This window comes from Ursus maritimus, unplaced genomic scaffold (assembly GCF_017311325.1).
Source record: "Ursus maritimus isolate PB19 unplaced genomic scaffold, ASM1731132v1 scaffold_9, whole genome shotgun sequence".
NCBI classification, from domain to species: Eukaryota; Metazoa; Chordata; class Mammalia; order Carnivora; family Ursidae; genus Ursus; species Ursus maritimus.
The window spans coordinates 13,215,515-13,229,549 of NW_024427107.1; the positions used below are offsets into that span (position 1 = coordinate 13,215,515).

At 40.2% G+C, this 14,035-nt stretch overlaps 1 protein-coding gene across 2 annotated transcripts in view; it reads right to left on the minus strand.

Annotated features, from left to right (window-relative positions):
- ASPH (aspartate beta-hydroxylase) overlaps nucleotides 1–14,035 on the minus strand; it is a 209,561-nt gene that overhangs the window by 33,733 nt on the left and 161,793 nt on the right. For both annotated transcript variants that reach the window (XM_040626070.1, XM_008706728.2), the window contains exons 20-21: nucleotides 12,464–12,553; nucleotides 6,845–6,982 (exon numbers count right to left, since the gene is read on the minus strand). In XM_040626070.1, the coding sequence (XP_040482004.1) occupies nucleotides 6,845–6,982; nucleotides 12,464–12,553 (228 nt within the window). The remainder of the gene's footprint in view (nucleotides 1–6,844; nucleotides 6,983–12,463; nucleotides 12,554–14,035) is intronic.

The window sequence follows — 14,035 nt, forward strand, 5'->3', positions numbered from 1 at the left end:
GTTTATCCTACTTGAAGCTCACTGAGCTTCTTGGATGTGTAATGTTTTTCACCTAATTTGCTATGTTTTTGGCCATTGTCTCTTCAATATCCTTTCTGCATATATTGTTATACTTGCCAGTGCCCCCACACATTGTTTCCTTCATTCTCTTTTCTTTCTGTTCTTTAGTATGAATACTTTCAATCAACCTATCTTCAAGTTTGCTGATGATTTCCTCTATCAGCTCAAATCTGCTGTGGAGGCTCTCTGGTGATTTTATACTGAAGGTGTTATACATTGTGGCTCTAGATTATCCATTTGGTTCTGTTCTATGTTTCTATTTCTTTATTATTGTCCTCTATTAAGTGAGCTGTCATTGTCATAAACTCCTTCAATTCTTTAGATATGGTTTCCTTCAGTTATTTGGATATATTTATGATACTGATTTAAAGTCTTCGTCTAGTAAGATCAGCTTTTAGGCCCCTCATGAATAGTTTCTATTGACTGTATTTTCCTATTATATATATAATATTATATATATATATATATATATACACACATATATATATATATAATAGATATATACACACACACAAGTATATACTATTATATATATATACACTCATATATATACATATATATGTATATGTATACTTTTCTGTTTCTTTGTGTAATATGTAATTTTTGTTGAGACTACACATTTTAGATAATGTGGCAACTCTAAAAATGAGATCTACTCTCCCCCAGCATTTGTTGTTGCTGATTTTTGTTGTTGCTACTACTTGTTTGTTTAGTGACTTAGTTGGTTAATTCTGCGAAGTCTCTTGCTCTGTTGTTATGCATGACCACTAAAGCCTTTTCTTGGTTAGCTTAATGGTCAGCTAATGCATGGTCAGAGATTTCCTTAATTGCTTGAACTAGTAACTCTTCCCTCCTTTTGTTGAGAGGCTGTGTGTGAGGTTTGGAGCATGCCTGCAATGTTCAGGCAGTTTACAGCTCTGCTCTAGCCTTCATTTCTTGCCTGTGCTGAGCCTCAGAGTCAGCCAAAGGCAAAGTATCGGGGTACCCTTGGGTATTTCCTGGGCACTCAGCCCAGAGCGTACATGCATTAGAATATACATCCCCGGGAATATGTCAGAGCTTTTCAAAGCCCCTCATGGGCATCCTTTTCATCAGATTTTCTTTATTAAGCAATTTTCTTGTAGGGGGCAGGTTCTCATTTGCCCCAATATTTAAAAAATTGTCACTGATCCTTTTGACTAACATCCTGGGACAAAGCTACACTTATGAGCAAGGTCAAATAACAACATTGTCCTGAGAATAGGGCTTTCCGAACAGCACAAGATAGGTCAAATAGTGACAGTGCTCTGGATATGAAACTTTGTAAAAAGTCCCAAACCTAATCTGCTTATACTGATGCCCACAAGGCTGTGGTCTTCATGGTCTCCACAGCTAGTGTTGTGAGACTGCTAGTTTTCAAAGTTATCTGGAGCTGGGGAGGAATGGATGAGAGCAAGTCAAGTTACTACCCCACAAATCCTTCTATTCTTACTGAGGCTTAGCAGATTTTCTTGAATAAATGTTTCTCAAATTGCTGCAACTCTTTGGTTAATGTACAGAGCCCTACAAATGTTGATTTTGACAATTTTTCTCAGTGCTCTCCTCACTTTCATGGAGGGGCAGAGTTACAAAGATGTTCCCTCTGCCATCCCGAAATCCTGCCCCATCCCCCAATATTTTATAAGCATAATTAAATACTTGAAATTTCAACAGGAACTCTGGACACTCTAAATATCCTTCCCTATTATATAGGAAAAATTTCTAGAAAAGAATGCCCTCGAGGAAGAAGAAATGCCCTTGAGGAAAAAGAATGCTTTGAGGAAGAAGAATGCCCTTGAGGAAGAAGAAAAAGAGAGGATCTTTTTCTTCTTTAGGCATCCCTCCCAGTGCAGTAGCAATACAAGAGAATTTCCCCCACATTCAGGGAAGGCCAACAAGGATGCTGTGCCAACTGCTTATATGTAAGAAATGTAAATGGTATGATTTTTATATCCCTGGGACTTCTGACACATCTATGAAACAACTAGAGAAAAGAAACTTTATAGAAACTTCTACAACAAACCTCATTTATGAGCACCTACCATGTAGCAGATACTGTGCTAGTTGTGAATATGACAAACATGGTCCCACTATCTTAGAGCATATGACCTCAGGGGGCTACACAGAACTAAAGAGGTGATTAGAATACAGTATCGATGCTTAAAAAGAATGTATAAGGTGCTTTTGGCTATATACAAAGAAGGACCCCTAAATTATTCTCTTAAAAGAAATGACCACTTCTCTAACATCTGAAGGACAAACAGAAATTGGCTGTGAAGGGGAGAGGAGAGAAGGAGAAAAGGAAGGGGTAAAGGGAGGTGAGGCTATCATACGGGATGGTCTGCTGGGAGGAGGAATTTTGGCTAAATTAAAAACAGTAAAGGGCAGTAGCAAGAAATATGGACACAGTAATAAATGTGGAATTTTGGGTAAAGCTGAATCCCTGACCAAAACTATAAAGTTGGAAAGGAGTATTAACCATGGGATTACATGGTGAATTAGCTTTCACATTGAATGTTAATGTCTGCTGGAGATAGAACAGAATGAGTGGAAAATCCATTTGGGGAGCACAGCTTTGGTTTTAACAAGAAGACTTTAACAAGAAACCTTAACAGCAGCTGAACCAGAGTAGAAAGATTTTTTTTAGAAAATGAATGACAAGAAAGGGAAAACAGAGAGCGGAGAACAGTGTTTGGATCTGAGTGCATGTCCCCAGTTCGCAAGGACACTCAACACTGGAGGTCACTCTCCAAACATCCATTGTGCCTCTTCCTCCTTCTTAACACTATCCTGATTTAGTTCACATGTTCACTTCCATCAGGTAATCCACTGGACTTAGAAAAATCTGACCTTTTCCTGGCTTCAGGAGTTGATCTATTGGTTTAAAGATAATCTCATAGTCCCTTGCCACTAATTCATCCAGAATGAATATGTGACTTAATTGGCTCATTCAGATTGAAAGAAAAGATTTTTGTTCCCCGGTTGATGGAGAGGTACACTCCCTCTTCTGCTGGAAGCTTGCTGCCACAGCCTGTGGCTAGCTACTTGGCTTCTCAGACTTCTTTGTAATTGTGAGTACCCATGTGACCCGGTTATTATCACCAGGACAAGGTCTCCTAGGAGGTTTCTAGAAGGCCATTTTGGCCTGGTGGGGTGGCTCAACAATGTTATGAAGCTCTCAAACACTTTCTAACCTTCCAGTCCAGCGGCTGTTGGCAGCCATCTTGACTTAAGCAAGCGCAAGGACAGAGCCCACCAGGGAGGAAGTGCAGAGACAAGAAAACCTTCCACCTGGGTGCACAACCCCTGAAGTCTGCCCTGCTGCTAGGCTAGGCTTCCTTCACCCATGTCAGTCAAGTTCCTTGTTGCTTAAGCCAGGTTCTAGTTGCATTTCTGTGACTTGAACTTGAAAGCATCCTAAAAGCCACAGTAGGGAAATAAACTCACAAAGAGACCAGAAGAAGATTAGATGGTAGAAAGAGAATCAGAAGAGCTCAGTGTGATACAGGCTGAGGTAGGATGAAATTTTACAATGGGAAGAACTGCTGACAGTGCTAACTGTAGGAGCTTTAGCCAGGATGATGTTTTTCCTGTACTATTTCTGCTTTGGATATAGAACCTCTTTAAATCAATCTGCATTCATGGTCACCACACCATGGTTTTCTGACTTATAAAATATTCAAAGTCTGACTGATGGCAGCCTATTTTATAATTAGATTATGATGATTATAATGTGCTTTTACAATGAAATACAGAATACATGCGGTCAAGACTTATTTAATGTAGGTAAATTGATGCTATATTGAAACTTTCTTTCTCCAAGTAGAAAAAAAATTCTTCAGTGAAGTCTTATAAGTATTATAGATATATTTTATTCAAAATGTTCTTTAGCAAAAAAAAAATTGAAAAATGTAAAATACTTAAAAGTAGAGCAAACAGTATAACTTCCATTATCTGTCACCCAGATCCCGAAATTATCAATATTTTGTTACTCTGCTCTTCCGTTCCCATCTCTCTCAGATAAGTGAATGTAGTAGCTACACTGCCAGTGGTAAAAACGGGCCTCTTGGTTCTGCACTTACGTATTGTACTTTACCCACCTGCACGGGCCAGGCAGGTGATGGCTAGACTAGGACTGCTGCCCACAAGCTAGACCAGCACAGTGGTCAAACCTCATGACCTTTCCAAAAGTGGAAACATATTAAGCATAACTGAAGAGAAGGAGGAAGAGCAGCTGGGAGTAAGGGAATGAACAAATGGGTTTTATAATGGAGGGAAATCCAGCATCATATCAACACCTCAAAAGAGGCTCAGGGCAAGAGATGGTACTGCCTCTTAGCTCAATTATACCAGATGCCTGAAAAGGTGAAGCCATATATTTCCAGCACCACTCATACTTTTGGAACCTGATGAGATCTAATGGAGGCCTGCCAACCTGAGTGGTCTTGCCTTGGGAGCTATTTTCAAATGGTATGATGATGGATTGGACTAGCTGAATGGAATGCTAGTAACATGCTAATGTCTATTTACTGTTATGATCCTTTGTTATAAGGGACGCATGGCAAAAAACAAAACAAAAACAAAAACCAGGGGGTGACCTGTGGTAGAACGGGGCCCCTAGATAGCCTCAGGATGGGGCTGGTTGCCAGAAAGACCAAATGATTGGAGTGTTAGAACTTTCAGCCCCACCCACCAGCCACTGGAAAGAGGAAACAGGTACTGCCTATTAATCTCTCTAAAACTTGAACAGCAAGATTTGATGAGCTCCTGTGTTGATGAAAGTATCCACACACCAACAGAAGGTAATACCCCAGTTCCATGGGGACAGAAGTACCTGCACCCGGACCCTTCTGGGCCTCATCCTATGCACTCTTTATGTGGCTATTCATCTGTACCCTTTATAGCATCCATCACAATAAATGGATAAGCCTAAGTAAATGTTTCTGAGTTCTGTGAGCCACTCTGGCAAAATAATCAAACCCACGGAGGGGGTTGTGGGAACCTCCAATTCACAGGCAATCAGAAGCACAGGGGACAACCTGAACTTGCAATTGGTGTCTGAAATGGGGGTGGTCTTTTGAGACTGAGCCCTTAACCCGTGCAACCCGATGCCATCTCCAGGTAGATAGTGTCACAATTGAGTTAAACTTGTAAGACACTCTGGGACGCCTGGGTGGCACAGCGGTTAAGCGTCTGCCTTCGGCTCAGGGCGTGATCCCAGTGTTATGGGATCAAGCCCCACATCAGGCTCCTCCGCTGTGAGCCTGCTTCTTCCTCTCCCACTCCCCCTGCTTGTGTTCCCTCTCTCTCTGGCTGTCTCTATCTCTGTCGAATAAAAAAAAAAAAATCTTTAAACTTGTAGGACACTCAGCCAGTGTCCCCTGAGAACTGGAGAACGGCTTGGTGGTGTTGGAAAACACTTACCGGAGATGTAAAATCAGCTGACAAGAGACTGTGTTTTCTTATGTATGAACAATGACTATATGGCAGTTAGATTCTCAAGCTGGACCACTGAGGCCCATCGAACCTATACGGTAGATGATATCTTCTACATTTTTATTAAAACTATGAGTTAATTTACCTCCCATTTTATTAATACATCTAAGAAGAAGAAAGAGCTTACCAAAGCAATCATAAACTTCCAGTCAGCCTCTACCAAAATTACAAAGTAGACATTCTTACTGTTTGAATTTAATTTACCAATATAAAAGCTTCCAATTTTTCTCTTTGTTATTGTGGGTTTTTTTGTTTTTTATTTTATTTTTTTGCCATTAAGTTGTTAGGATCACTCAGTTTCTCCGTCCTATAAATCTGTCACAACATGTTCTAAAAATATTTGCCTTTTTATTTTTTCCATTGACTCAGAAGTAGTGGTTCTCAAAATGTGATCCAGGGATACCTAGGGGATTCCTAGACCCTTTGAGGGGTTCTGCAAGATCAAAACTATTTCCTTAATAATATAAGGATGTTATTTACCCTCTTCATACTCAATCTTTCACGGTGTACAATGGAATTTTCCAGATGCTACTTAACATATAATATCACCACTCTAATGGATGTATATGTGAAGTAGATATGAGAACCCTCTTATCTTTTATTATTCCAGACATCAAAGAGATTTGTAAAAATATAAAACAATCCCACTCTTCTTACTACATTTTTTGTTTTGAAAATAAAGTTATTTTTTAACTTATAAGATTTATTTATTTATTTTAGAGAGACAGAGAGCAGGGGGAGGGGCAGAGGGAGAGAGGAAATCTCCAGCAGACTCCCTGCTGAGCACAGAACCCAATGTGGGGTTTGATCTCACGACCCTGAGATCATGAGCTGAAACCAAGAGTTGGACACCTAACCGACTGAGACACCCAGGCGCCCCTTAGTTATTTATATTAACATGTAATGAAGTTTTGTTATTTCTAAAGAATTCATAAACAAATATTACATTTCTTTTAGTTTTAATTTCTAATAATTGTATTGTTAGACATAGCCCCCAACACACAGACTCCTCAGCATGCTCCATCATTTTTAAGAGTGTAAAGGAGTCCTAAAGTCAAAATGTCTGAGAACTGCTCTTGAAGAAAAATTCCTTTCTTCACCATCTACACTGAACTTTTGGCTACTGGGATGAAAAGATTCTTTTTGCAACCTTTTTGCAAATGTCACTGGATGTAAAATCTATCTCCTCTCCGACATTCCTCTCTATGTAAGCGTTCTCTGATTTTGAGTAGGAAACATGATTAGGGAGGATGAAGTCTACGTCACTCACCTTCACTAACTCCGTGTAGCCCGTTTCTTTGGGGGTCCACCAAGGCTGGGCTTTCAGTCCCTGCACGTTGTAGAGAGAGCGCTGCCACACAGACGCAAAATGGCCCCGCTTGTGCCCAAGCTCGTACCACTTATATGCCTGAAAGAACAGAAAGACTGAACTATGTACACATGGAGATTTCTACTAATTAAAAAATAAAGAATCACTTTTGTAACATTTAAATAAAGAGTTTGCTAGTCAGGTGCTCAAATCTGTTATACTGGTGAAAATACCATTATTTGATCGGGGTTCTGATAAGGATGAATTATTATTATAAACGCACGTCTGCATTTTATTTTCACTCTGAGGCTTCATGCTCTCATAATGCGGATTCGTGATGCATGCATTTTGGTTTTCCTCGGAGCATCCAGCACAGAGTCTAGGACTTATTTGTCAAGTGGATAAATAATATAAGAAACCAAAATGGATTTTATCTTTTAGCTTTCATTTCTCAGGTTCTACTTTTATGTTTCCTTTAAAAGGAAAGGATTATGATTTTAATAATTTCTTCAAAGATACTTGCATTTACTGAATTGGACTGCAAAAAGGAAAAGCGACATCTTTTCGTATGTACCTTCTTTCCATGTCTGCATTTCAGAAGCCGGCCCCAAGGTAACAGAGTATAAATCCTTCATTAAATTAAGTAGGGAGAAAGGAAATATCATTCTGAGCTGGCAAGAAATATAGCAATAGCCCATATTAGACTTTTTAAAGGGGAATTTTTGTTCCTTTTTGGTTTTTTTTTTTTCTGCCATGAGGGATAACATTTGTGGCTTTAGGCTCGTTGTAACATGATACAACTTGCCTCCAAGACTAGCCTTTTCAGGGACAGCTGGCTGCACAGTATGCTGCTCCATATGTCTCCTTTCAGTGACACCCTCACCATATGCTCCCCAGGGGCCCTCCCCGCAAGGTCCCTGCACCACGCACGCTCGCTCCATTGTCTTCAGGCTGGAAGACGCTCCAGTACTGTACTGAATAGCATCGCCTTCATGACTCTAAGTCTGAGCTAAGGATGACTTTTTCAAGAGTGATTTCAAATACACACTTCAATCAATTAAACACAGGCATTTAATATCAGATTAAGAAGATAGTCAAAAAGAATATCTTCGTAAAACTCCAGATATACTTTACTTTTATTATACTATTTTTAAAGATGTATTTATTTCAGAGAGTGTGAGTGAGCACGGAGGGGAGGGGCAGAGGGAGAGGGAGACAACTTCCAGCAGACGCCCCGCTGAGCGCGGAGCCTGACGCAGGGCTCCATCTCACAACACCGAGATCAAACCTGAGCTGAAACCAAGAGTCGGACGCCCAAATGACAGCCATCCAGGCACTCCCAGGTATACTTTAAATGTATAAAAAATATTACATTTTAAAAGTCTTAGAATTCTTAGGTCAAAATTTCCTTCATTAGAAAAGTCAAGTGTGATAACGATACTACTTCGTATTTCCAGTAACACTTTTCAGTTTCTTTGACTTTTTAAGTTATTTCTGTCTCACTTAAATTTAGGATTTTATTTCCTGTACCTTTCAGGGTTAAAGTGAACGACAATATTAATTACCGCAGGTGATTTTTTGAAACACCTATTTTTGAGTTCACAGCAGTTCATTTTATGGACAGGTACATGTCAGAAGTGAGGGGAAAAAATATCATAAGAAAACCAAACCAGTAAAGCTCATAGTTCTAGTTCAGGAGTTAGAAGTCAAAATGTAGTCCTGGACCTAATAGTCAATCATGCTGGATGCCTGGGCAAGTCACTTGGCTTACAGTGGTGTCTTTAAACTATCTACAAGGTCTTTTCTCACACTCAAAGTCAGTCCTACTGAACCCTTCATTTTGTAGCCCCCTGCTATTTAACTTTTAAAGAAACAAAACATGACAATGATATATAGGAATTTTAAGAAACTATCTTCGATTATATAGAGGACTAAACAAATTCAGTCAGATTGCTTTCTTACAATAGAAATTGCTAGAACATCAATGATCAAGTTAGAATCCTCTGAAAATTCTCTCTTTACTATTTCCCTTTTAGACCTCTAATCAAGGATATGAAATAAACAGAAAGATCACCTGGGGATCCCTTCTTACATGTGTTTTATATCAACGTCTTCTATGGTTCAAATTACTGCCAGGTATGGTTTGCACATACACACACACACACACACACACACACACACACACACATTCACTACATAGGAGCAATATGTCCAAAGAACGATCCCCACTCAGAAAAGCCCAGGCCCTGTGGGGCAGGTGTGGCCCCAGCTGGAGCCTGTCCCGCCTGGAGTACAGGGCATGGTGGGGCACGGGAGACACACTTGTGGTGACAACGGCTAGTGGCCGCTGGACTGTGGAGGACTGTGAATGCCATCCCTTGGGCATACGACTTTATAAGTATCTTGCACTGTAGGGTTTTTGAATACACGATGGCCTGGAAGAAAGTAAGACTGAAGCAAGAAACAATAGCCAGGTTCGTCCAGCCATCCCTGAGGGTGGAGGGTGACAAATGGCAGCACTGAGCGCGCAGGCGGGAAGGTGATGGGAGCCAGAGGCTGAGGAAGCCGACTTCCCCAAAACTGGCCCTGACCTCACTGGAGAAAAGATGGCATTATCATCAAACGAGAGACAGAACCCAGGAAGAACAGTGTAAAGTTTAGGGGAAGACGAGTGAGCTGTCCTCTCGTGTGGGGACACTAAGCAGGCCGCAGACACGGGAATCTGGACTTGGAGGAGGAGACGAGCTGTGGGTTTGCAAGTTCTAGAAATCCCAGGAGCCGCAGACACGGGAATCTGGACTTGGAGGAGGAGACGAGCTGTGGGTTTGCAGTTCTAGAAATCCCAGGAGCAGCCGCAGCTAAACCGCTGCAAGCCCATCATGGTATGTCTCCCGCCCTCTTCCTGCCATTTGAAACCAACCCATTAGGAAACCCTTCTGCAAAAACCATTTCATTGTCAGCCCCTGCCGCACAGAGGAGGTGGGTTTGCTTCTCGTTTGGTGGCTGAGCAGAGCCCCACGCATCGGAACACGAAGGATGGTTGCTTCCCGGTTTGCAGTCAGAGCGTGACAGTCAGTTCACAGACTCCATACCCGAGATTGAGAATATCCTGACGTGGGGCTCCTGTAAGCTTACTTTTGTTCTCCTGTTAGGACGAATCCTTGTGAATTTTTAAAATTCAAGAACTGTGATGTCCTTTGCCTATTAATGATAAATTAAGCTGATAGAACAGATCCCTAGGTTCAAATCCCAAGCCCCTGATACACGTTTAGTAGTGGATTCTTGGCCCTTAAGTCAGGGCTGTTTTCATCTAAGATGTGAGAATAAATCACAGCCTCCTTTTATCTGTCTTTGCCCGGGACCCTAAGATGTTCAAAGATAAATTAATTAGTGACGATTACATTTATAGCAATCAGACATGAACACTTAATGCAGTGTGAGATTCCACAGCAAAATCTTTCTTATCCTTCTCACTCAAAGGAGGTACCAGGCATTTATACCTAAAACAATGAAGGAACACAAAAATGAGAACCAATCAGCAAGTTATTTTCCCTTCTTCACTTCTACCGCGTCCTTTTATTCCAGCTGACTGACTGACTGACAGGTTAGAGGGGAAAGGGACAGATGCACAGAAATGTGTAAAGAAAACAGTGTCCATCATCCAAATCTCTCTTACCCCAAATTGGTTTCTGTGTCTAGCTGGCAATTACCTCATCACAAACCCCCTGCTCTTACGAACCCTCACTTGTCCAGATGGTTCCATATTCTTATTAATTTTAGAATCCTGAAGCTATGTTACCTTTTATTTTTACCCTGTAAGTTGATTGCACTTTACAACATATCTGGAAGGCAGTGGTTACAAAGATTCAGTGTCTCACTTCACTCCTTTATCCAGGTCTGTAAGTACAGCCCAGCTTAAAGCCCTGTGATGATGTAAGAGAAAAAGTGGGCTTCCCTCTCCACCTACTATCCTGTAAATCATGGTGATCGTGACAGTTTGGGACCTTTGGTACATGACGTCATGATTAATAATAATCTAATGTTATATTTAAAGAAGCTGACATGGTACTCAGAAAAACAAAGCAATAATCACAAAGAAAACATGTAACTTGGTTGAACTACTATATTTTCCGTGTCAGCACCTGTTCTTACTAGAGCTACAGGTATTCATCTGAAACTTGGTATTAAATACCAGAAGGTAATTTACATAATTAACCATTGGGTTCAGTGTGTGCTTAGGACTCAGCTGAATAAAGACTTCATTCTGAAAATAACTACTTTTTATTCAAATCAAAACCACACTGAGATACCACCTTACGCCAGTTAGAATGGCAAAAATAGACAAGGCAAGAGACAACAATTGTTGGAGAGGATGTGGAGAAAGGGGATCCCTCCTACATTGTTGGTGGGAATGCAAGTTGGTACAGCCACTCTGGAAAACAGTGTGGAGGTCCCTTAAAAAGTTAAAAATTGAGCTACCCTATGATCCAGCCATTGCACTACTGGGTGTTTACCCCAAAGATACAGACGTAGTGAAGAGAAGGGCCATATGCACCCCAATGTTCATAGCAGCATTGTCCACAATAGCTAAATCGTGGAAGGAGCCGAAATGCCCTTCAACAGATGACTGGATTAAGAAGTTGTGGTCCATATATACAATGGAATATTACTCAGCTATCAGAAAGAACGAATTCTCAACATTTGCTGCAACATGGACAGCACTGGAGGAGATAATGCTAAGTGAAATAAGTCAAGCAGGGAAAGACAACTATCATATGATCTCTCTCATCTATGGAACATAAGAACTAGGAAGATCGGTAGGGGAAGAAAGGGATAAAGAAAGCGGGGGTAATCAGAAGGGGGAATGAAACATGAGAGACTATGGACTCTGAGAAATAAACTGAGGGCCTCAGAGGGGAGGGGAGTGGGGGAATGGGATAGACCGGTGATGGGTAGTAAGGAGGGCACGTATTGCATGGTGCACTGGGTGTTATACGCAACTAATGAATCATCGAGCTTTACATCGGAAACCGGGGATGTACTGTATGGTGACTAACATAATATAATAAAAAATCATTATTAATAAAAAAAAATAAATAAATAAATAAAATCATTAATTAAAAAAAATAACTACTTTTTAAATTCCAAAAATAAAATAAAAACAAATCAAGGCATACTGTTAAAAGATTTTTAAAATATTTAAGCAACTTCATTTCATAATTATAAAAATATTTTTTCAGGGCAATGTTTATCTCTTTATGCACCCAGACCCACACGTGTCACACACTCACACACAAACACATACACCTACTAATCGAGAGGCTGCTCTTAGGATTACTCAGCTAGTTTCTTGAAAGAAACTGTAAAGGTCAAAAATCCCAAAAATTCTTTCTAGGCTTGTAGGAGTTGCTGGGCTGTTTGAAAAAAAGTTTAAATAGCTAAACGGTTTCAATCACTACCTTCAAAGTTTTGCTCAAAATATTTTTTCAAGTATAAATGTCTCCTAGAGTTACCCGCCTCCCCCCGCCACCCCCAACTCTACCCTCTGTTAAGAGAACAAAAAATTCACAAGTTCATTACCTCTTTGTTCCCAACCCGCTGCATGGCATCCCCCAGGTGGAAGTAAAACCTCCCATCATCAGTGCCAGGATCCCCAGATTCTATTCCTTCCTGGAAAAAGGACAGTGTTCGTATTTAATGAAAAAAATTAAATACTAGGTTTAATTCATTGATTTACTTCATCTTTATATACCATACAAAAATCTAAGGACCAGGAAAATTCACCTCAATATTAAAGTTTGGCAATTAGGTTGCTGGTCAACATTTAGAATACAAATGCAAAAAAGAGGTGATAAAGCTAAATTTAATAAAACATTTATCATTAATTACCAATGTAATAGCTCAGAAAATCAGTCTGTGCATCATCTCTGTGGAGCCAATCATATTTCAATATCCCAAAGAATTTCTTGACTGGGTATCTATCCCATTTATTTTGTTCTCCAAATCTGACCATATGTCATCTGGAGGCTTTTTATTCCTGAACCAAAACGTTTATTAGTTGCTCCTAAAATGTTTGAAGTGATAGAGACCCAACTGAAAATAATACTTCTTTCTACTTGAAACAAAGGCGTCTTCATCTTTTAATGAAATCTTTTACAAAACCTATGACAGGATTAAAGCCAGGCGGACTCTTCGAAAATGTAGCTGTTATTAAACAAATCCTATGCTAAAACATTTAGCTGATTTCTACCCCAACTCCCACAGAAAGACTGAATTGATATGTATATAAACAACAACAACAAAAAAGAGAGTGGGAGAAAAAATATTAAAGCAAGAGAATGAATTCAGAAAAGCAACAGAAGAACAAAGGTAAAAAAAATATTTAATGTCAAGAAAGTCTTTCTAAAAATCTGCATTTTCAGGTCTCTTCACCAGAAACCCATTATCTTCACTGGGGAGACATTTTATTTGCATAATGTGGCAAAGTAGCAGCAAGGAACAGGAGTAGCATCAGTCAGGAGAGGAGAGCTGTGATCGGAGCTCTTGACTGACAGGTTAACTCACAGACCCCAGTCTCTGTTTCCCCATCTCTGAAGCAGGGAGAGCACTATTAGTCCCTTATTATGTCAAAGGAAATGTAAGGGGAACACTTTCAATCAGAGAGACCCACATGCCCAGACGGTCGTGGCAGGGAACGTAAAGGTTTAGAGATGCCCGGTGACAGCCAAGACAGACTGGGGGGCGCAGGCCACCTCAATGGGACAACACTGCTCAGCTCCTGTGCTGGGACGTGGGCTGGATGTGATCTTTCAAGAGACATCAGAAATTTGCATGATTATGTAAAATGCTCAGATTCTTAACTAAAGAAAGCAATTAAAATTGTTTTTAATAGAACTGTGCTGGCCAAATAAACTACCCAAGCTATTTGCAATCAGTGCGTTGCTATTTGAGATCTCTGATTGAAGTCACGTGAAAGAAAGAGATCATGAAAGTGTGATGTACACTGCTATTTAAAAAAAAAAAAGTTCACACGTATTCCATCATCACCTGTCTAACACGGTAGCTGCTAGGTACACGTCACTATTTAGATTAAAATGAATTAAAATGAAAGCTAGAAATTCAGTTCCTCAATCATATTGGCCATATTTCAGG